Here is a 23,587-nt window from a genome sequence, read left to right as displayed (position 1 = left end):
TAGAGAAGAAAGCAGCGTGACAACTGATGCTAGAAAAGACCCACGCCTCTTGTATGGAGCCATCTCTGCCAGCCCTGTTTTGCCTATTGCTTGGAAACAATCACAAAGCATGCTGGGAAGGTGAGCATACGTATCCAAGTATAGATACCCAGAGGGTATCTAGTCCCAAGACTGACTTGACCTCTGTCTGAGCTTTGTATTAGGCAAGAAGCCTGGGGATTTCCCCAGTTTGCACATGGCAGACGCTCTCCCCGGGAAGGGAAAAAATTAATTTGACACGAGCAATCAATCCCACTGGAATGTTTGCGTACACTGAGCCAAGCAGAAATGGATCCTAAAAGGACTGCTTCTGGGAGGTGATGGGAATGTTAATGCTGAAAAATGATCCTGTGTCAAGAACCCAGTATACAATAAAAGAGGAGCAGACACGTTTGCACCCTCAAAGCATGAACAGCATCACAGGCATGCACACAAGCAGCTCATACACGCACATGCAGACTTGCCATGGTCCCGGAAAGGGCTTGTCAAAGTATGTTACTGTTCAACTATCAGTCACACTTAGCTCTAGTTTTTATGTTTTCTATTCAAAACGTTTCAAGTTTGAAAAAGAAAGCAATGTCAAATCCCAAAGGCTACGCAGGCCTGAGAAACACTCCCACCTCCTGGGTGATTCCTGGGGTTGCCAGGCTTGGAGGAAGCACATGCCCTTTACCACAACCGACACAACCCTTGTGAATTACCTGCAGCTTTCACCTCCCCCTCAAGTCTGTATCCACTAACATTAAACCCTGAAGACTCTCGCCACAGCCGAGCTTGCCTCATCAACTACATTTTAGTAGGCTCCTCACTTGAATTCCTGTCTCTAATTTTGCCCCTTGCTACATAATACATCTTAATCCCAGCACTCGGGAGGCAGAGGCAGGCGGATCTCTGTGAGTTCGAGGCCAGTCTGAGCTACAGAGTGAGTTCCAGGACAGGCTCCAAAGCTACACAAGAGAAACCCTGTCTCGAAAACCAAAACCAAAACAAACAAAAAATCCTAAATAGGCTTAAGTTGCGATTTTATTGTATCATTTTAATACTTATTTTATAGTTTCCCACTGCTCAGAAGATAAAATCCAAATCCTGGAATACAAAATCAAAATCCGGAGAACAGAAAATCCCAGAACCCTCCACATCCTCTCATCCTGCAATCCTCTGACTCTCCCTGGTTCTGCCCACATCTTGCCCTCTGCTCGGAACCCCCTCCCACCCTAGACACTCCCCCCACTTGTCACTGTGGACAATGTCATTCAAATGTGTCCTACTCTATGGCCATCCCACAAATGTCCCAACAGGGCCTCACCACTCCCGTCATATCACAGGCAACCACAAATACAGCCCCATGATAATCCCTGGATGATATGAGCTTAAAAGTATCATTCGTTGCCCTCTACCAAAATGTGAGTTTCCAGAAGGTCCGGAGACTGTGGGGTAAGGAGATGAAGTTCCGCTGAAAGGAAGCCAAGATGGTAGCTTCATTACCCTCTTTTTGAGAGGATAGAGCTGAGCTGGGTGTATACATGCCCTAGGGAAAGATGGATGTTTTTATTGCCTTTACCACCTTCACTTTCTGACTCCAGGAAAAGTTCAAGGATATGAGTTATAAGAGGATCAGTAAGTCAATCCTTCTCATACCTTGGGAGAAGTGACAGAAGCCGTCCCTAATGAAGACATTATCTAGAGAGCTTGACATGTTCCTAATTGCAGATTTGGCATCCAAAGAAACAGGCTGAGGAGATGCAGGCTTTTCAGCACAGGCCCAGCAGTCCCAGAAACTTGGCTCCGCTTTCAAAACACTCGTAGGGCCAAAATGGTATGAGACCATCAAAATGATTCCCCCAAAACGGATCAGTGCTCCTGTTCACCAAGCAAGGATGCTAAGTCACATCATGAGCTTGGGCCTCACAGGACATGACCAAGCAGTCTTGAGCTAAAGACAAAAAGCTTCTGATGGGCAAAATGAACGGAAGGGCAGAAAGATCCTAATCCCACCTGCCATCCAGCTCCTATCCCTGGCATCCCCATTCCCTACCTGCTATCCATTCTGCTGGGAACGGCTGTGGATAGGAAACGCATCCAGTGTGCTCAACTCCGACACTGGCCTCAGAAACAGAAAGTGACTTTCCCAACTGAACAATAGCAACACCAGTCTCCTGATACCCAGCCCACAGCTCTCAACCATCCAACACCACCACTTACTGATGCCTGTGAGGCAGGGTCTCGTTCTATGGGCCCAGGCTGGCTTAAACTTGCCCCTTCCTGCCTCCACCTCCCAAGTTGTTGGGCTTACAATCCTGTACTGCCACGCCTAGCGTGGTTGCTTTATTTTCAACCTAGATTTACCTGGCCTGGCCTAGTTCACCAGTCCCCCAGTTCCTGCATCCTTCACAGGGGGCAGAGTTGCAATTTTCCTCAAATAATAATAATAATAATAATAATAATAATAATAATAATGCTTCTAGCACTTGAACTCCAGAGCCCTGGAATGAGAGCAGTACATAAAACACAAAGGTTTCAGAGAAACCCTGTCTCAGGAAAAAAAAAAAAACACAAAGGTTTCTGTGTTAAAATAGGTAAAAAAAAAAAAAAAAAAAAACGATTTTAGTTTAAAACCACAGTGAGCAAACAGCTCCACCAAAGAATCTGTTACTAAAATTGATCTTATTAATATTTACTGTAGCCTTCCTATAAAAATGATGTTCACAACCACTTTGGCCTGATGTTGAAGGAATGAACATCATTTGAAAGCAAAAAAGCCAACTGGGTCTGGTTATTTTAGAAGGCTGAAATGACTCAGAAATCAGATCCTGGCGAGGTCCAGGGGAACTAGACCCCAGCACAGGCTCCTACCTCAACCATCAGTCAGACTTCTAAGACCCAAACATCAGCTTCTCGGAATGCAGGCCTCTGTGAGACAGCTCAGTGTGGAGCTCATCACTACTCCATCCTCCCTGAGACCAAGAGCTCCCTGAACACTGTGCTGTACCTCTCTGTTCCACATCACACACTACATACCAAGTGCTCATCACATGCCTGCTGGAAGAACCAATCCCGCCACCCCCTTGCATGTTTACATGCACATAATCTCATACATACATATATGTATGAAGGGGCCCTACAGCAATGCAATCTGGAAGTCAGAAGCATAATTTCTCAAGCCTTGGTTTCCCAAGCCATGTCTAATTTGGGTAATACTTTTTAAAGTGTTACATATTTTCCTCTTTTGCATGTCCTTACGTACATTTAACCTCCCCCTTGCTCTACCAGAAACGTTTATTCGCCTCAGGGAAGTTCAGGATAGTTATAGCAGCAGGCAAAGAGAAAATGTCAATGCTCAGCTGTTGATACCCGGCATAGGATTTTTTTAGTACGCGGCTTGAATAACTAAGCTCCCATGAACATATCAAGAGCCAGCCTGGGTGGACCTAGCCGTGAGATTACTTTGAACCAGAACTGAGGAGTACTAAGGACGCAACTCAGAGGGGTCTGCTGCCATGAGGAAGACATGGAAGCCTTCCTCAAGCATTTGGAGGGTGTGGGGACGCTTCAATCCAAAGCAGAGAGTAGGGTCTTGGCTCCTGTTACTAACAGTACCATCTCAACTCTAGTCAAATCTGAGGGAAGGCAGCTCTAGAAATAATCCAGTAGGTATAGCAGGATCTAACAACTCAAGGATTGCACACACACACACACACACACACACACACACACACACACACACACACTTCTCCAAAGAAGAACCAAACAACCCGCTTCAGACCTCCAGAGCAGGGTTTCTGTTTTCCTTGTATCTCCTCACAGCTGGCACCCAAGCAACTGGGACATCCACAGATCTCTGTTTCTTAGTGGTAGTGCTCTGAGAACCAGAGACCAGAGGAAGGTCTGGGGTCTGGTCTCAGTGGCTGTGATGTACCAGGACTTGGACTCCATGGGCAAAGAGTAAGGACTTCAATTTTCGCACCAGCCATCAATCAGCATAATACTACAAACAGCAACACTTTGGCCATGCCATTGCCGACACCCGTACCAGAGACCAGATCAGATCGGCTCCATACAGAGAGCAGGGGAAACCAACAAGCATGCTGTGGCTCCATCTTTCTCCTGCCCCCACAACGACCAGCTGCATGAGCACCTCTTTGTACCCAGGCCCTGTTCTAAAGAGAAGTGATAAACATGTTGGAGGTGGGGATCCATGCAATTGAATAGTTAAATCTCCAGGAAGCATTAATTTAGAACAGACTAGCTGAGAAAAGATTATTATAAAATACTATTATAAAGCAAACAAAAAATGGGTACAAACATATGAATTAGCTCCATTTTAGGAAATACTAAGAGCTACATTTTCTTTGCCTATCTGAGTAATAAGAAGTATGTAACTAAGCCACACTGCTACCCAGCAGAAAGAAAGTCTCAGCCGCTTGCAGCAGGCAGACCAGCCATTCTCTCCTATGAGCATTTCTTGCTAAAGCAAACAGAACACATCACGAAACATTTCCCTCCATCTCCACTGCTGCCAATTTCCTACCAGACATGAAAAAATGCAGTCCTTGAATGTAGAACAAGCTGTCACTCTTACCCAAGTCCCCTAGCTCAGCTTTCAACCCACACTCAAAACCAAAGGAGACCCCAGAGAAGAGCTGACAAAATCCCTTCTTAGGGAGTCAGCAATTTTGTTTTTCCAAAGTGTTTTTCTTCTACCACCTAACTTTATCTCATACTATTCCTATGAGGTAGAGCAGGGAAGTACGTTGGCCTCTCTTTTCAGATGAGGAAAGAGGGGTCCCATCTGTAAAAACAGGAATATGAACTGGCTTGGCCAGCTCACAGAGCTATTCAGTGGTGGGAAGGAGTGGAGACCAGGGTCTCCTGAATCACATCCCTGGGTGATCCTTGCCAAGGGTGGACAATTACATTTGCATGTATACTCGGATAGTTGTAGTTAACATACACTGCAGCCCACAAAACACATGTGCCTTTGGGGGGCTAATTTTGACTGAGAACCTGGCTCTTAATTTACTGAATGCACACAGTAAAAGAGGCCAGGGGGAGCTTCCACCAGCCCTCTGTCACTAACAAAGCATCCTTAAACATACCACAGGAAGTTATCTTTGGACAACAAGGACAGGTTGTTCCCCTCTCTTCTGAGGATAAAAGCAGGAGAAATATCCAGAACCCACAGTATTCCTAGTCACCTTTGAAAAGGATCAAAAAAAAAAAGAAAAAAAAATGAGTGGCCCTTCTTAGTATGGTTTGAACTAAATATCGTCCCAGAAAAGAAAAGGGAAAAAAAAAAAAAGCCACAAGTCTATGGAAAATCTGGGTTATGAATGTCTATCCTTAGGAGAATGGTAAATACAATATAACACACAACAAAATGTAATATAGCTCTTAAAACAAAGCAATGCCGGGCAGTGGTGGTACATGCCTTTAATCCCAGCACTCAGGAGGCAGAGGCAGGTGGATCTCTGGGAGTTCGAGGACAGCCTGGGCTACAGAGTGAGTTCCAGGAGAGGCTCCAAGCTACACAAGAGAAACCCTGTCTCAAAAAACTGGAAAAAAAAAAAAAGCAGAGGATGTACTGACATGGAAAGCTGTCCATGACTATAAAGTGATAAGAACAATTTGCAAAACATCAGACATAGCATGGTGCTTTTTTTGTTATATAAAAGAGAGCCATGTATTTATGTAAACATATTTATATGTGCAACCCGGCACAACTATCTGTTAGATTTATCAAAACATTATAGGGGAAGAGATCATATGCCCTGTGTATTAGTTCTATATAAATATTTTTATGACAATAAATATCGATATATTTACCCTTTCACACAACCGAGGAGTCTTCTGCATTCCTACCCTCATACAAACATTATTTAGCCCATGACTGTCTTACTTTGTACAATGAATATATGTGTACTAGTGTGTGTTACATTTAAATTAAGGGGGAAAAATGATTTTGTTCACAAAAAGTCTAACTGCCAGTCCACAATTTGTTTTTCATCTTAAGTCAATAAATCAAAAGCAAATGAAGAACCTAAAGAACAAAAGAAATATCTCAAGTTAGCAAACAAGGTTTCTCTGGGCAGTTGGGATTATAGTAGCTTTTGTATCTGCTACATTTCATTGTCTTGTCTAAATGCTCTACAGTAGGCAACAGTAGAAAAACAGTGATATTGCAAACATCCCTGAGATATGAAACATTGTCTTGTCTAATGCTCTACAGTAAGCAACAGCAGAATAACAGTGATGCTCCAAACATCCCCGAGATACGAAAACCTAAGTGTTCTATAAAAGGATACCTTAAGACTGATCTTTCTAAATGAACCTTTATCTTCCTATTTAAATTTGTTTAACTTAATAACAGTAAAAACATATAATATGAATTAATGCATCCATGAAATCCCCTTTCTGGTTGACCTCTGGCCATTTTCCCCCTAATCCAAGACCATTAACTATTCAAGGAAAAGAACCATGAGCTGTTTAGTGTGTTTAGCAGCTCTCTCAGCAACTGGTGGAATAACACTAGTCATTCGCTCAGTACTGACAAGTGGGTCCGTTTGCACATTTGCACTTTCCTACTGGGGTTTTCAAAAAAAAAAAAAATAGAATGCATCTCTATTTACTTTTCCAGTGCTTATGAAAGTTGTGGATATTTATAACCAAGTGTTACAAAGGATCCCCTCTGACTAATTCAGACTCAACAAATAGCTACATTCCAGTGTTGATTTTAGCAGTCTTTTTGTTTAAGGTAGAATTGCCTGTCCACAAAAATGACTTTTATTTCCTTTGCACAGTATTGAGTAACTCCCAAATGGCATACACACCAATAATTAGCTTTAGAAAAAGAAAAAGAAAAATCAGGCTAACAAATAATAGTTAAAGCAACTATTATCTGTGAGGCACTCAGATGGGTGTTGAAAATACAGAAAAGTTCAAAGCAAAATGTATGTACAGTACTGCTACAGAATACAGACATGAACATTTTCCAAGCTAAGACCTCCATAAGGTCTCAGAGCCATCAGTTTCTATAAGGATTTGTGATAACACTGGTGTCCAAACAAGTCTCCTATAAACCTTATTCCCACTCCAGACTTCTTGTCCAAAACACCAACCAGAGACACAGGAATCCTATTTTCATTCCCAACTCAGAACTCACAGAATTGATCAGCTGCAGAACCCTGGAATACTGGTCCACTCTGACCTCACTGGAGAGATCATCTGTTTATGCAATTCTCATTCACTCTCCAGAGAATATGCCCAGTCTGGTCCCTCTCTTCCCAAGCCCCAGTGTCTCTCGGTGCTGGATCTTAGTTCTCATGCACAAACACAGTGCAAGTCAGCTTAATAACAGCTCTAGCCTCTGGCCAGGAAACCACCTAGACCTCCACATATCCACAGAAGTGGTCACCATCCCTTCCAGAGTTAGTGTCTTTGCCCAGGAATCTCATCCTTTTCTGGTTGCTATGGAAGCTGACACCCATCCTGATGCCCTCTCCACAGGCATTTCTACCTTTTAACATGTTCAGGCCCTACCTGAACCATACTGTCTCCTCCTGTGTCTTTTTCAAACATTCAAAGGTTTTCTACTTTCAAAAAAAAAAAAAATTTAAAAAAAGACCACCTCAGTAGACCTGATAACCCATTAAAATATTTTACTAAAGTTTATATGTACACATAAAATCACACATATAAGTCTAAAATTTCACACACTTGTAATTAAAAAATATATAATACTACAAAGTGCTCCCAAAAATGTCCTTTTGGTACCATTTAAGTTTTTTCTTTGCTTTCACCACCAGACTCCCTGAATGGCTGTCTGTAGTCACTGTGTTCATTTTTACCATCTTCTCATCCATTTAAACCCAGGTGACCCCTGTTCAGTGAGCCCTCTCCACACACATCCAGGTGAGGCTGCTGATCCCCTGCACTGTCACACATGATACGCCATCATCCCAGAAACCGCACTGATCCAACACTTGGTCAGGCATCTCCTCAGGCCCCAGTATCTGAGCCTGCCTTGTGCCAGTGCGCTGGGGTACCAGGAGGAGGCTGGGAATCGTGAGCTTTCCCTCTCCTCTAGAGCTGTGGCATTAATCCAACGGAGCATCTTCAATAGCCACAATCCCGACAGGGGGTCCTGCCAATCTCCTGCTCCAACTGTTGATGAGAGCTCCTCCCTGCCCACACCCTCCTTTCCAGAACAGTAAGTAGACAGAGATGGAAACCCCACAGGAGCTCTAGACCCCTCCCTCTCAGCCCCCTTTGTCACATCCAATTAACCATCTGTCAGCCTCCAAGACCCCTTCTAGGCTCACTGTCCAGCTGCCAACGCAATACTGTGTGCCTGCCACCCGCTCCCCTTGATGCTCACTGTCCCTGGACTGTGTAAAAAGTGGAGATTTTAACCACAGCCCTTGTCCCTGCATGTTGTGCCTGAAATAAATGCAACACCACATTTAAAAATAATATCCCTACCTACCTCTACACAGTAGAGGAAGGAAAGAAATAGAGATACAGGAAGGGCAGGAAGGAGGGAGGAAAAGAAGGAGAAAAGGAGAGAGGCTGGGAGGGAGAGGGAAGGAGAGGGGAAGGAGGGAGGGAAGGAGGGGCCTACTAAATGTCACAATATTCATAATTTGGAATAGAAAGGGATTCATCTGGCCAGCAATACAATAATGTTATATATGTAATATAGTCAAACTAGTCATACATATAACCATGTTATATTGCTAGCAACGTGAATGATATGACTATTTATAATGTGACTGTAATTGCCAAATGTTCTATATACCCACAAACAGAGTTAGAGGGAGCACTTTGGGGACAACAACAAGGGTGTGACATATTCCTTCTTGTGTGTGGAGTACTGCTGTGATCCCTGCTCTGCATCTGCTTCCTTCTAGGTCACCTGGGCCTTTAGGAAACGGGAACATCATGAAACAGACACCAGCTCTGACTGGTGCCATCCCCTGGTGGCCAAGGCCCGACCCTCTACAGGAGTCTACCCAGGACCTAGCCTGAGTCAACTCCCATTCTGCACTCCTCACTCCCCGATCCACCACTTGCCTCGCTGGCTCATTTCCCATAGAAGGTGATTCTGCAGAGCTCACTAGTGTAGCACAGATCCACTTCAGGAGTGCTAATTTTGGATTTCCAGGCCTTGCATCCCAGTTTTTCTGTACAAGGGCCTCAGAGGGTCACTTCATCCAGACCACCCACTTCAGAGATTACTCATCCCTGACCCCTGCAAGAGAGAGAGAGAGATTCTTTATACAGGAACTGTTGACCAGGCACCTTGTGTCTTTGGGTCCTGGTTAACCAGTGACTTTACTGAGGTCTGCCTTCCTTCTGGTCCCTAAGAAAGAAGCATCCTCCCGTGGACCCAGGCGACCCCTCAGCTGATCTTGAGGTCCACCCCTTCATGCTGAAGCTGGGGATTTAGCTGAGTGATAGAGAGTGCTTGTCCAGAACACCTGGGGCCCTAAGTTAGAGGCCATACAACACAAAACCTATCCCGGCTCACGCTGGATGGATTTTCTCTTCTCTTTTCCCAAACACTCATTCTCTACCTCTGGCGTGCCTTCTCCCTCTTCCTCCCCCCCAGGTAGTCACATATCTTCCTTCCCTAAAATAAGCCTCCCCTCATGTCTTCTCCCATCTCCAACTACGTCACTATTTTTAACCTTCCCTTCACAGCCAAACCTTTCCAAAGAGTCATCTCTATGCACTCCCACCACTTCCTCCCAGTCACTGGCTCTCCATTCCCCTTGCCATTTTAATTCCACCTCCCCAGCCAGGATTGAAACTCATTTCACAAGTCACCCCTGGTCTGTCTCCCTGGCTGCAGAATCAGTCCCATTTCCTCCAGCCTCCCGGCATCACCTGCTTTTCCTCTAAGCGTTGCTCTCCTGGTTCTCTTCCAGCCCTTCACTCCAATCTGCAGTTCTGCCCTTGGCCTTCTGCCCTCACGTCTGTGTAAGCTTTTCATTTATTATCTCATCTATTCTGATAGCTCCAGCCACAACTTCTTTCAGATATCTCCCAAATCTATATTTCCGACTCTGGCCTCCCTCCAAGGCTCCAGACTCCCTTCGATATTCGCCTACTGAATCGACACTTCCTTTAGCTGTGCACTGGCACCTGAAATGTAACATGTCCCAAGCAATTTCCCCAAATCCTCCCTCTCCTCCTGGTCCTCACAGCTGCTTCCTCTCCTCTCAACTCCTGGTTTTCACCAAGAGTACCTCTATCATCACCCCCCCCCCAGTCACTGAGTCTCTAAGCTTTTTCCAACCTCCTTGACACCTCACATCCGACTTGTCAGGTCCTGTAGGCTCAACCTCCACAAAATCACCTTCTTCCCATGTCCACCCCAGTGTCTCAAGTTCAGACCCTCCTATGATACCACAATGATCTATCTTTCCCCAACCCGAAGCCTCTTTCTCCATTTTAAGAGAAACCTCACAGGGCTCTCGAATTCACGTTCCTCATCACACCACTGCCCATGTTCAGAGAAATCCACAAACGCCCCCAAACAACTGCAGAAAGATCCAAGTCATTGACCTTTCATTCAAAACATCCATGCTTTAATTCATGAATTAAAACATTTAGTCAATCAATGGGGTGCCCACCCACTTCGCAGTCTCAATTCCCATTGACCCTCTACCTGCATCCTCTGGGTCACAAAGACTGGACGACAACTGTTGCCAATCGAGCACGAATGTTCATGTCCCCTACTCACTGTTCAGCCCGGGAATGCAACACTGCCTAGATTTCCCTCCAAATCCTTCCTCCCAGCTGAAGACAGACCCACTCCCATAACTATACAGATCATCCCACCACTTTCCACTGCTTTGCTTGTTTATTCCTGGTACCCATGTTCCCCAGCAAGTACCTGGCTCACTTCTAATAATGCTATGGGGGCGGAAGGGGAGGAGACAAAGCTAATTCTCCAAGTTGCTTCTTCACTTTCCTGAATGAATGCCTCTGTCCTCCCAGCAGATACTTTCTGTTCCCTCGCTCCCCAGCACACACGATTTCAAGCGGCTCTATTGATCCAACAACTCTATGGCTGTCAGTCATTTCCTAGTTATTTTACCGCCAGCCATCCACACAAAGGGGAGGCAGGAAGAGTGTGAACTACAAACAGAGAAGGGGCCGACTCTCTGCAACCACCTGAGGCTCGGCAGAAGCAAGCCAGCCTGCTCTCACCAGACTCCAGCCAGTGGCATGGGGCCATGTGGCTCAGGGCCTGGGAAGGGGCTGCAGGGGGCTGGTACATTTACTCCTCTGTGCATGAGTTAAAAACAGAAGTGCCCTGACCTGTTGTAATAGGATGGCCCACCCAGTCCCCTTGGGGAGGAAGAATGATTAGGATCATCTCTCCTCCCCGACTGAACGATCCTGTGGAGGTGAGATTAAATAAGATACTACTTGTCGGAAAAGGCACTTAGAGAAATAGAACGCTCCATTTGAAATAGCTATCTGCAGGTATTTGGATAGCATTGTGCAACTTACGAAGACCTTTTACTGTATCTTATTTGAATCTCTCAACAATTCTATAAGGGAACGGGGGTTGAAGAGATTATTATCCCCTTCCTATGTAGATGTCAAAGTCACGTGTACACGTCATTCAGTAAGTAGGGAGCAAAAGGGAGTATCGCCTTCCTGCTCTCACGCATGACCTTCCTTCACAGACTTTTTCTCCCCTTTCAGCCCATTAAGCCCGAGTGCTCCCAGAGGGAGTATATTTATATTTACATCCATCTCCCTTCCTGCTCTATAGTCTTTCCTTTAATGGTTTTATATACTTCCACAGTGTATGACTGCAGCAGACACTCACTACGGATTTGTCAAACAAGTGACTGAAGGGAGGAGCGCTGAGACCCAGAGTCGGCCTTCTGAACTTAAGCTTCCGAAACTGTAAAACAAGCTTTATTAGTCCCATTTTTCCAGAATTCCTGAAGATGAGCATTAGCAAGTAATTTACCCAAGAGCAAACCCCCAGTTAGTGCTGCGCTTATCTGATCCCAGGCGCATGGTCTTCTGGCTAGTCCAGGGTTCCCCCGCCAGTAAGTACTGTTGACAGGTTTTGATGGGGTAATTCTTTCCTGTGCACTGTAAGATATTTAGCAGCACTCTAGCGCTGTCTACCAATTAGCAAACTGTTCCATGAGTTGTGCCAAACCCTCCCCCCCCTGCAAAAAAAAAACTCTCCAGATATTGTCAAATGTTCTCTGGGATGGGGGGCAGGATTACTCCTGTGCTATCCCTATATGGCCCAACTCTAGATATAAAAGCCAAGTGCAACCAGGAGGAACTCTGAAAAGTATTTGTTCTCAAAAGTCTAAGGAGAACCCCTAGTTCATTTGCTCTGGGTCAGAGATTCACAAGCAGGAAGTTTTCATACTTGTAACATCATTTATTTCTGTAGCTCTAGTTTACCGCAATGCCTCCTCTCTTTCCGTAAAGGACTATCACATACAGCTGGACAGAACTGCCAAGAACCATCTCACTGGCAGCCAGTGATCCAAGGATGAAGTCTGGCCTCCACAACCTTACAGAGGTAGACCTGGATGCCATCAATATATTCCGAAATAGATTAATGTAGACATCACCTACCTAAAATACAATATCCTCTCTCCAGAAACACAGAGTGCTCTCAATACTCCTCCAGAAGTTCCTGAACAAGGGTATGACTAAACGTCCAACTCATGACTGATGGAAGCAAGAGAGAATTTAAAAGATACAATAAGCCTGGAGCTGAGTATGCTGGATAGTTTATGTCAAGTTGACACAAGGTCAGGTCATCTTGGAAGAAGGAATCTAAACTGCGAAAATAACTCCAAAGGGACTCTGCTGTAGGTAAGTCTGTAGGGCATTTTCTTGATTGATGGTTAATGTGGGAGGGCCCAGCCCACTGTGGGTGGTACCACCTCTGGGCAGGCAATGCCAGCCAGCTTGGAGAAGGTGGTTCCTGGGGTGTACTAACAAATTGAGCAAGCCAGGAGGAGCAAACCAGTACGCACTCTTCTATGACCTCTGCCTCAGTTCTGCCTCCAAGTTCCTTCCCTGTCCTGACTTTCCCTCCGTGATGGACTGTGTTTGGGACGATAGGCTGACATCAACCCTTTCATGCCCAAGCTGCTTTTGGTCATGAAATTCTAGCACAGCCACAGAAACCCTAGCTAAGATACTGGGCATCATGTTTACCTTGTGAAGTGTCGAGAGTCATGCCAAAGGAGATATTTTCCTTAGTTGCAGAAACAGGTGAGAGAATGTCTCCCTTCTCAGGTACCTGGCAATGTACAGATGATGCACTGATATTCACTCAAAGGACTGCATACGGAGTATGTTGTTATTTCAGAGTCTTCCTTTTCTATGATGGGAACTGACAGTGTTTTGTTTTTCTTATACAGGCAGGCTGGAGGTGTTATCTAAGTTTGAGAAACGACGCTGTGAGTGGCACATCCCATCGTCTACAGTCAACAACTGCTTATGTCTGGACCGTGTTTGTTCTATCTCTAAAGGAGATGGGATTTTTGATGGATTGTAAAATATTTTAAAGACTTTATACTTACCTCCAAAAAGAAATGATTTCAATGAGGAAGCAGGTCCTACATAGAGGAAAAGGCTAAGCAGTAATACAATATCACCAATGCAGTGAAAAGAATACAGATACTAGAGGTTTTACAGAGGTAGTCATAAACTGCAAATCTTGAAGAGTGTGTTGGATTTGGAGGCTGTGGAGTGGGATGGGGATGAATCAATAAGAGTCAAGATGCCCTAAGACAGTGGGACGGGAAGCTGGCTGGAACTGAACAGCTAAGTATGGACTTGACCCACAGGCACCAGGGAGTTACTGCAGGTTTCCTAGACCAGATAGTAACGTGCTGAAAAGAGTGTTTCGGGAAGTGATATAAGCCCAGGGGACAGTGTAGAGAGGGGATAGATTTTGAAGGATGAGAAGGGGCTATGAAAGGTGTCCATGGAGGACTGGCCTGAGGCAGTCACCCTGAGGGTGAGCAACAGGCTAAGTATGTAGGAGTATGCAGCAAGGCTTGTTAGAGGAGAGAAATTCCCCCAAATGAACTAACGCCAAAGTTTTAAACATGACCGGGAAAGAAAAGATACCACTTACAGAATTGAGGAAGTGAAGAGGAGAAGGTGGTCTGGGGAGTTGGAAACACAAACAGAGCCGAGCTGAGCTTGGCCAAGGCCCAGTTGAAAGTATCTTTCCAGTTGGAATGTCTGGATGCAGAAGGCAAAGTTCAACAGAAAGTTGAACACAGAACATCCCTCACATCAACTTCTTTTCATTTTTCCTAGCCTTTTGCCTTTGCACTTTAAAGAGATTCCTCTTTTGCTCCCCAAAGCTAAGCTCTGAGTTGTGTTATGGCGCCTACTCTTCTGTCTTGCCTCTGCGATCCCACGCAGTGTCTTCTGTGTTTCCTCTCCACAGCTCGCTCTCTGTCACCCCAAACCACCCATGACAAAAAAAAACCCAAACACCTTTCCCGACACTAGTGTTCCACCCTGTCTCTTCCTGATAAACTACAAGTGACTATGTCCTGCTTGCCACCCCAAATGCCCACCCTGAGTGCCCCTTCTGATCCTGTACCTCCAAAGTCAGCTCCCAGGGTTTCATTTTTTCTATTCCTCCTACTCAGCCTGTCTGCCCCGTCATCACATCAGAGCTCACATGGACTCCCTGGGGTCTCCAGGATCCAGAATCCTTTCTGCCATTTCCAAAATAAGACCTCTTTGCCCTTCTTCCTCCACCTCCTCCGTCTGGAAGCTTCAAGTACACCAAGTCTTCCAAATCAGCACGCCTGCTCCTACCCATGCCTTGAGTCCACATATCCAACTCCAAAATGACTCCATTTAGATGTCCACATCCAGTTCTTCATATATACATACATAAAGCATCTGCCTACTGTCCTCAACCAGACCACATCAGCCAGCTGGGACACCGTCCATCCTTGGGTGTCGGTAAGTCCTGGCATTTCTACCTCTAATAATGTCTCTCAGAGTCAGCCCTGGCTCCCCATCCCTTCTGCCATCAATACGAGGCAAGCTCCCAGCCTCCATCTCAGTCATGGATGACCTCTGCATCTCCCTACATCTTATCTTTATTTTTTTTTCACTTAAGTTCCCCCAGACTAATGTTCCCAAACACGACTTTCTTTATGATGTGTCCTTGCTCAAACACTGGCAACGAGTCCCTAGTTCCCTTGAATCAAATCCAAACTCCTCTTCAGAAGGTTTCAGACTCCCTTATTTATTTCTATTATACTTAGCCAACCCTGTTCCCGTCCTTACTAACCCACCCTTTCCCCTTAGTCAGCCCAGGCTCCCCAGAAACCCAACCTTTTTATCTTTGCTCAATCTCCCTGCCCCCTCTTCAAAGACCACCCTAGGCTCCACATTCTCTAGTTCTGGTGACCCTCTAACATACAGCATCCTAACCTTTAGCAATCAATTAATTAGCAATCTGTAAGTTCTTGAGGACAGAAATCACTTTGGATATTGTGTCCCACAGCAGAAGATTCCTAGCAGGTGTTAAAAAGTCCTTGTGGGTCAATAGTCCCATCCAGTCCTGAGCCTTCCTATCTCCTGCTGCTGCCTTACAGCCATGACCAGTAAAAAAAAAAAGTTTAAATTAAAATAAAAAACCAGCGAGATACTTTCTCAGGCTTGAAACAGAATTCTTAGGAAGACAATCAGGACTTTGCCCATCCATACTATACTGTAGGATAGTGTGTGGGAGTGGGTCGGGTTCTATAACTTTCGTAAGTGCGAAGAAGTAAGATTTGGAGACTCTCATCTAATCAGTTGGTCACGAGAACTAAAAACTCCAAACAATCAGAAAGCAGGTAAGCAATACAAGTAAACTGACTAAATTATTTAAATCATGCCTAATTAGAGACATAGTATGCCAGAGTTTTGACAAAGTAATTGCCAGTCTGGTCTTTGTACATGTAAAATTTTTTTCCGCCAGAAAGAAGGGGATAATTCTGGTGGTGGAAACTTTGAACAATCTGTTTGATGGTGTCTTGGTTGTTCAGTTGAGTACATTTATAATTCAGCCAGCCAACCAGGTACGGAGCCACGTTCCACAGAAGACACGAATCAAAATCGAGAAGGTTCAGAAACCTGGTCTTTCCAGGCTTAAGAATCTCCAGCCCTGGCCTCGGCTTTGCCTGCAAGTGGGGTGCTGGTCAAGAGGCAGAGCACAGGGCCATGGGGCAGGAAGGCACTATTCTAGACTCCCCGTTTAGCAGCTTGTCACGGGTCATCAATCATTTGCAGGTTTGTGTATGAAGGGTTTAGACCTTCTGAGTCTAAGCGCACAAGGGGTCTAGCCTCCCTCGAAGCCACCAGCACCTCCTTGAAGCAAGCAAGGCTGCCCTGTCAGAGGACATCACCGCCATAGGAAACTGACCCCGGCCCACTTCGTACCCCGTGGTTTGAAACCAGCCTAGACAATGTAACCTAAGAATTGCTTTTGAACGGCCCTGGGGAAAGGAATAAACTAACAAGTCTCTAGAATTGGAAGCTACAAAATTAAATGCCTATCCAAAAAGAAGACAAGAAAAGGGGAGGAGAAGAGGAAGAGGAGAGGTGAGGAGAGGAAGATTATGAATTCATACACACAGTGGTTTGTTTTTTCCCCAGAGGTTCAAAAATAAAAAAAAAATACAGCTGCTTGGCCAAGCTGGGCTGCAGGTGGGGTCTGGTGGACCTCCTGGTGAGTGCCTGGGTGTCACTAAGTTTTCAGAGCCTTCCCCTAGATTCAGGGTTATAAACTCAAGTCAGGCACCTTTTTAGAATCCCTGCTTTGCTTTTTAAGAGAGGAGCGAGGACCAGAAGAGAAAGGAGGGGCAGGGAAGGCGGAAAGTGAAAATGCTGACTCCTGGGATGGGGGAGGAGGGGGAGGGCAGGCTGCGCCCTGGAAGCAGGAAAGGATGACAGGAGCCTCTTCCCCTTTCCCAGACCCTGGCATCAACTCCTGTCCTCCAGCTCTTTCCTCTCTAGGCCAATTAGAGGTGACCATATGGGCCAATTAAGCCTTGACTTCCAAAGCCACAAGTTCCCCCACAAAGAGCCCTCGACTCCCTTCCTCGGAGTGGACCTCCAGCGTCAAGCAACAGCGTTCAGAAACAAATGGATGCGAAGCCGCCAGAGCTAACCTGACCCCTGACCCCTCACCAGTTCATGTCCTCTGATCCAACTTTCCCAAAGGGAGGGCAGATGCGTGGGGCATCCATAACTTATCCGAGTCCTTGGGACAAAGATTTCCAGACAAAATGGTTGCAGACGTGTGGGGGAGCTGAGGAACTGCACAACCGAGCTGGAGGAAGCTACAGGTACAGGAGAGATGGGGACTCCTTGGTGATGATGAGACGTTTGAAACAGGGGCTACAGGTGGTAGGAGAGGAGGGTGATTCGTGTGTGTTCTGGTGAAGGGACGGTGGAGCCAGCGAACAAGAGCCGCGATAGACCTACTGCATGCGAGGTGCAGAGGCGCAAAGCGCTGGAGAGCCAACCCAGGCTCCACGCGCCGCAGGCAAGCAAAGATTTGGTGGGTGTGTATTGAGAGGGACGCTAGCTAACTCACACTTCCAGAAATAAGCGATTCTTAGGTAAAACTCATCGGTTCCCCGAGCTGGAGCAAGGACCAAGGAGCAAGTCCAAGGTGCCCACGGTCCTCCCAGCCGGTTGAAAGTCCCAGAAGCTGCTTCCCCACACGCACCCGGCACGATCTCTAGTCGTCTGACTCCTGCCTGTCAGTCTGCAGCCTGAGCGCCTCGCGACCCCTGCTGCCCCTCTATGCACATCAGGGCCCCGGGCCCTGGAGGGAAGAAGGGGCACCGACCTCGGGCGACCCCAGAGCCCCGCAGACAGGCACCGTGAGAGTGGGGAGCAGAGGGAGGGGCCGGGACACCCGGGGCTGGAAGCGGCGCGCTGCAAAGTGATCCAACATCGCCCGGAGAAGGCGGCCCGGGAGGACCGCCTCCCGCCTCCCCAACACAGACTCCCGCAACTGGGGTGAACGCCGAGGGGCGCCCAGCCCCCCACGCCCTCCCCAAAACGCAGCCAGCACGGCCAGAACAACGTGAACCTCCACAACTCCAGCCCCGACGACCACGGGGGGCCGCCTCCGACTCGCACGCCCCAGCGGCAGCCTGCCGTCCCCAAACTTGTCCGAGACGCCGCGTCCGAGGCGGCCGCCCTCACCCCCAGCCCCGGGAGCCCTGCCTGACCTTACCTGTCCGGAAAAAGGCGTCCACGTCCGAGTCGGCGGCTCCCCCTTCCTCCGCTGCCCCCTCCGGGGGGTTCATGACTGGGGGAGGGCGTCCGCGGGCAGCCGGGCGCCGGCGAAGCCTGGGGCCGAGGGCGGCGCGGCGCCCGGGGGCGGAGGCGCGGTGGCCGTGGCCACTGAGCCGGTGGCCGCGGGGCTCGGGGCGCGGGCGGGGGCTGTGGCGGGGGGGAGCGCCGAGCCACCTTAGGCGGCGGCGCGCGGCGGGCTGGGGCGCCTGCCGCCGGTTCCCCCATGGTCCCCTTCCCCGGGCGCTGGCCGCCTGCTGTCTGGCCCGGGCCGGGGGGTCCCCGCTGCCTGCGCGCCCGCGGTGCCCGGCAGCGGCAGCTGGCTCTCCTCGCCCGTCCGCCTGTCTCTATTGTTCAGCCCCGCTCGGCTCTCTCCTCTTTATTTTTCCTCCTCCCTCCCACCCTCCCTGTCTCCCTACCTCCTCCCTCCCTCGCTCTGCTCTCTCTCTCTCCCTCTCTCTCTCTTGCTACCTCCCTCCCGGCTCCCTGGCTGGCTGGCGAGCTCTCGGGCTCCCCCTCTGGCTCCCGCCGCCGCGGCTCCCGTGGCTCCTCCCGGACTCCCGCTCCCTTGGTCCGGGCCAACAATGACCCGGCAAGCGCCGAGCTGCAAGGACGATCCCGCGGGCCCCGGGCCTCGCAGCGGGCACCCCGCGGCGCGGCTCGCCCTTCCCCGAGCCCGGTGCCCGCCCTCCCGGAGCTCGGGCCGAGCTATTGTTCCGTGCCGCACTAGGCCGGCTTCCTGAGCCCCGCAGGAAAAGCCCGGGCCGAGGAGACGGCAGGGCGGAGGGCGGGGCCGCCGGGCGCTCGCCGGGCTCGCGGGGGGCTCTGCGGCCGCTGTGCGCTCAGCTGCGCTCCGGGTCCCGCCACCTCCCCGCCCCACCCTGTTCCCAGGTGCGCGCTGGGAACCCCGACCTTCCCGGCCACCTCTTTCAGCCCTCCCGCTCAGTCCCCAAGCCGGACTGGCCTGTCCCTAGAGGCTGGACTTCATCCTTCTCCTTCCTGACCAGCCCCTGGTCGCCCTGCCCTCCGAGGCCTCTGGATCCTCGTCACCATCCCTCCTTTTGGGCTGTTGTTCTTTGCCCCCATTCAACGCCCCTTTAAACATCTCTGAGCGCCTCTGAGAATCCTTGTCCCGTTTATTCTTCGGTAGATGCCTCCCTGCCTCTCTCTCCTGTCTTGTCACTCTTTTGTGTCTCTTATTTGTCTCTGTCCTGCCATGGTCCTTGGCCTGAATCTCAGGGCTCCTCTTGGACAGCTGTCAGACTCCCTAATCCCGGGGGCCTTTCTGTCTTCCGTCCTTCTCTCTCCAGCGAATGGAGAGATCCAGTTGGCCTGGATAAAGGGGGTGTTACAGCGAGCTGAATTTCAATTAAAGTAGAAAGAAGAGCTGAGGAGGAACAGGCTTTAAAAAAAGGAAAGAAAAAAAAAGCAGGCAGATGTTGTATGGAGTAATTAATGTAGTGATTGAATTGTGGCAATCGGTTTTAAAGCAATAATTGAACAATAATTAGTCGGTAGTGTGTTAGTGGCCATAGAACCCACAAAACAGAGGTCTTTAGACCTGAGAACCTAATGTGATGTGTTGAGGGCTGTTTGCAGCTGCCTCACCCCAACAGTTGGGGAGAGGAGGCAGTACCTGACCTGATGTGTTAGAACGCACCTAATGGGAAAAAACAGGTGCCCCCAGCTAAAGCTGATGTCTTACTACCCGTTATCCCTGATCTCCTGAATCTGTTTGTCTCTGGCAATCTAATTTGGTTCTACCTCTCTCCTGGGACCAAAGCACCTGGGACCTCTCCAGATCCAGGGTAACCCTGGCAGCCGGTGCGAGGGATCAGGTCTTTAAGTCAACACCTTTCTGAACTCGTCTTCCTTTCGCTTTTCTCTGCCTCTTTTTTCCCACCTATTTTTTTTTTTTAAGTAACTACGCCCAAACTTGTGCACACCTCTCAGACCTATATGGAAACTTGAGAGCCACCAGCCCCCACTAGTGACTGTGAGATTACAAGTTAATTGCCTTAAGATCGAATTCATTTGGCCTGGTATCATCAGCTGGCTTACAGGCAGATGTCCCTACCTGCTACCTTCTCTAACAGTGAGGATTCATTTGTCTTTTCTCATTCTTCCCGTACCTTCAGTCTGTCTATTCCCTAACCTGCCAGCTTGCCCACATGCACATGCCCATGACACCAAAGCATCAGCTTCCAATGCAGGTAAAGAACCAGAAATGTTATATATATGTAAAGGAAGTTTCTTGTCAAAAATCTCAAAAGATAAAGCCAAAAATGAGAGAATACCCTACATAATGACACATTTTCTATTAAATTTCTATTAAAACGTTAAACATTCATGGCTATATTGAGATCAGAAAAGAAGATTTCAGAGCAAAAACTATTACTGCAAATAGAGATGGCATTTCAATCAACAAGCAGACGTAATGAACGATCCTGAAATTGTATAAACCTTGTAAGGGAGCAGGGCGGTAGTGGCACAAGCCGGGTGGTGGTGACACATGCCTTTAATCCAGCACTCAGGAGGCAGAGCCAGGCAATCTCTGTGAGTTCGAGGCCAGCCTGGACTACAGAGATCCAGGACAGGCACCAAAACTACACTGAAAAACCTTGTCTCAAAACAAACAAACAAACAAACAAAAATCTTCTAAGGGGCTTTGAAATACATGAATCAAAGTTGATAGGGCTCTTGTTGGCTGGAATCTGTCAACTTGACACAAATTTAGACATATCTTGGAAGCAGGACTCTTAATCGAGAAATGCCCCTATAAGACTGACCTGTAGCCAAGTCTATGGGGTATGGTCTTGACTAATGATTGCTGTGGGTGTGGAGGTGAATGGCCCTCCCACTCATGAGGACAGTGCCACCTCTGTGAAGGTGCTCCTGGTTGTATAAGAAAGCAGTCTGAACAAGCCATGATGAGCAAGCCAATAAGTAGAGTTCCTCCATGGCCTCTGCTTCAGTTCCTGCCTCCAGGTTCCTCCTGCCTTGAGTTCCTGCCCTGACTTCCCTCAGTGATGGAGTGTGACCTGAGAATTGCAAGATGAAACCAACCCTTTCCTCCTAAGTTGCTTTTGGCCATGGTGCTTATCACAGCAGTAAGAACCCCAACTAAGACTGGACTTCAAGGAGAAGCAGACAATTTCACAATGGCAGCCAGAGATTTAGCATGTGTCTCTTAATAATTAATAGAATGCTGAGACGAATCATCAGGCTTTAGAAGACTTAAACAACACTATCCACCTGACATTGACATTCATAAAACATTTACAAAGCTCCCCTTAAAAACAGCAAATAAACATGGGATTTTTTTTTTCAAGTAAACAGGTAATATATCAGTAAAAACCAAGTCTAAGCCATAAAACAAGTCTCAATAAATTTAAAGGGATCAAAATAATCCTAATGCAAAATGTTGCTTTTAGGAGATCACAAAATGCAAGTTCTCCAGACACAACAGAATTTAAAAAAAAAATCCATAACAAAAATAAAATCTGGGAACCTCCCAAATGTTTGGAAACCAAAAAAAACCCAAACATCTAAATAAACCACATCAGTTAAGAACTCAAGGGCGAGGGACTGGAGATGCCTCAGCAGTCAAGAGCTCTTAGTGCTCTTGCAGAGGACTAGAGTTCAGTTCCCAGCACCTATGTTGGGTAGCTTACAACCTATCACCTGTAATATCAGTTCCAAGGGATCCAACACTCTCTTCTGGACTCCAGCTGGCACCTGCACACACATGCACATGCCTATATACAGACACATACATATTACACATAATCATATTTCTTAAAAATAAAATAAGTAAAATGGGATATAGCATGAATTCACAACAGTTACAGATACATGCACTGGACCTGCAAAAGAATGAACATTCAGGTATGGATGGAGAGGGGATTCAGGGGGCCCAACTGATAACTGCTGAGTTATATGTTATCGATAGATTCAGGGAATGAGGAAATCATTGTCCTTCAGTTATGTGGCCAAGAATGACCCCACCGGGCACCAATGAACACTTCCAATCCATGGTCACACAGACCCTAGCCAAACTAAATGGGTCACAAAAACAAAACTGAAAGTCACAAACTTGGGAAAGGGACTGGTAGAGATGAGAGGGCTTGAAAGGGAGATAAACAATGGCAGGGTGAAAGCAGTAAGAGTGCATTACATACCTGTATGAGACGTCCAACAAAATCAATAAACGTTATGAAAGAGAATGTGAGAAGGAAGCTTAAAGTGAATAAAAATGAAAGCACAACATAAAAACAATCTGTGGGATGCAGCTGAAGCAACACTTAGAAATTTATAGTGCTAAACACTATTAAAAAAAACTTCTCACAATATAAGCATGAACAGAAATGTCAGTTAAAGCCACTGATTTGTGCAATTAACATGCACAATAATTATAAACTTCTACAAAAGAAGCTAAAGAAGAATAGAAAATGTAAAATACCAGTGCAGAAAGCAATTACATTTGATATAAGGAATAAAGAAAAATAAATAAACCCCAAACTTAGTTGACAAGATTTAAAAAAAAAAAAAAACAGATAATCTTCCAGTCAGACTGATAGTTAAATAATGGATAAAAGTAGTGCTATAATCGGCTCAGAGAGAAGAGGCATCACTACAGGCTTGGCAGACACCAAAAGAGCAATGGAGAAATATCACAAGTAAGTTTATGCTAATAAATGTAGCAACTTACATTAAATGAACAAATTCCTTCAAAGGTACAACTAGTAAAGCTCACCCAAGAAGAAATAGATAAATATCCATATAACCATTAAAGAAATTGTTTATAGCTTTAAAATCTTCCCACAAAACACTCGTATTTATAGGGCTTTAGTGGTAAATTCTATGAAACGTTTAAGAAAGAAATAATATGATTTCTTTTTGTTGTTTTTTTTTCTAGACAAGGTTTCTCTGTGTAGCCCTGGCTTTACTGGAACTCACTCTGTAGACCAGGCTGGCTCAAACTTAGAGATCCACCTGTCTCTGCCTCCTGAGTGCTGGGATTAAAGGCGTGCGCCGCCGCCGCCGCCGCCGCCGCCGCCGCCGCCGCCACCCATGATATGATTTCTATAAAGACTCTCCCATAAACATGAACATGATGGAATAGTTACCAACTATTTTTTTTATGAACCCAGCATTAACCTTATGACAAAACTAAATGGAGACCATTTAAAAGTGTGGGATACTACAGGCCACA

At 46.9% G+C, this 23,587-nt stretch overlaps 1 protein-coding gene across 1 annotated transcript in view; it reads right to left on the bottom strand.

Annotated features, from left to right (window-relative positions):
- Kalrn (kalirin RhoGEF kinase) overlaps positions 1-18,509 on the bottom strand; it is a 607,498-nt gene extending 588,989 nt beyond the window's left edge. Inside the window, exon 1 of the mRNA XM_028886329.2 lies at positions 18,314-18,509. Within this exon, the coding sequence (XP_028742162.1) occupies positions 18,314-18,386 (73 nt within the window). The 5' untranslated portion in view covers positions 18,387-18,509. The remainder of the gene's footprint in view (positions 1-18,313) is intronic.
- Between the last annotated feature and the right edge of the window lie 5,078 nt (positions 18,510-23,587).

The sequence above is a fragment of the Peromyscus leucopus genome, chromosome 12 (assembly GCF_004664715.2).
Source record: "Peromyscus leucopus breed LL Stock chromosome 12, UCI_PerLeu_2.1, whole genome shotgun sequence".
In the NCBI taxonomy this organism is placed as follows: Eukaryota; Metazoa; Chordata; class Mammalia; order Rodentia; family Cricetidae; genus Peromyscus; species Peromyscus leucopus.
The sequence above is the reverse complement of the archived record's forward strand: the minus strand, read 5'-3'. Positions and strand labels throughout refer to the sequence as shown.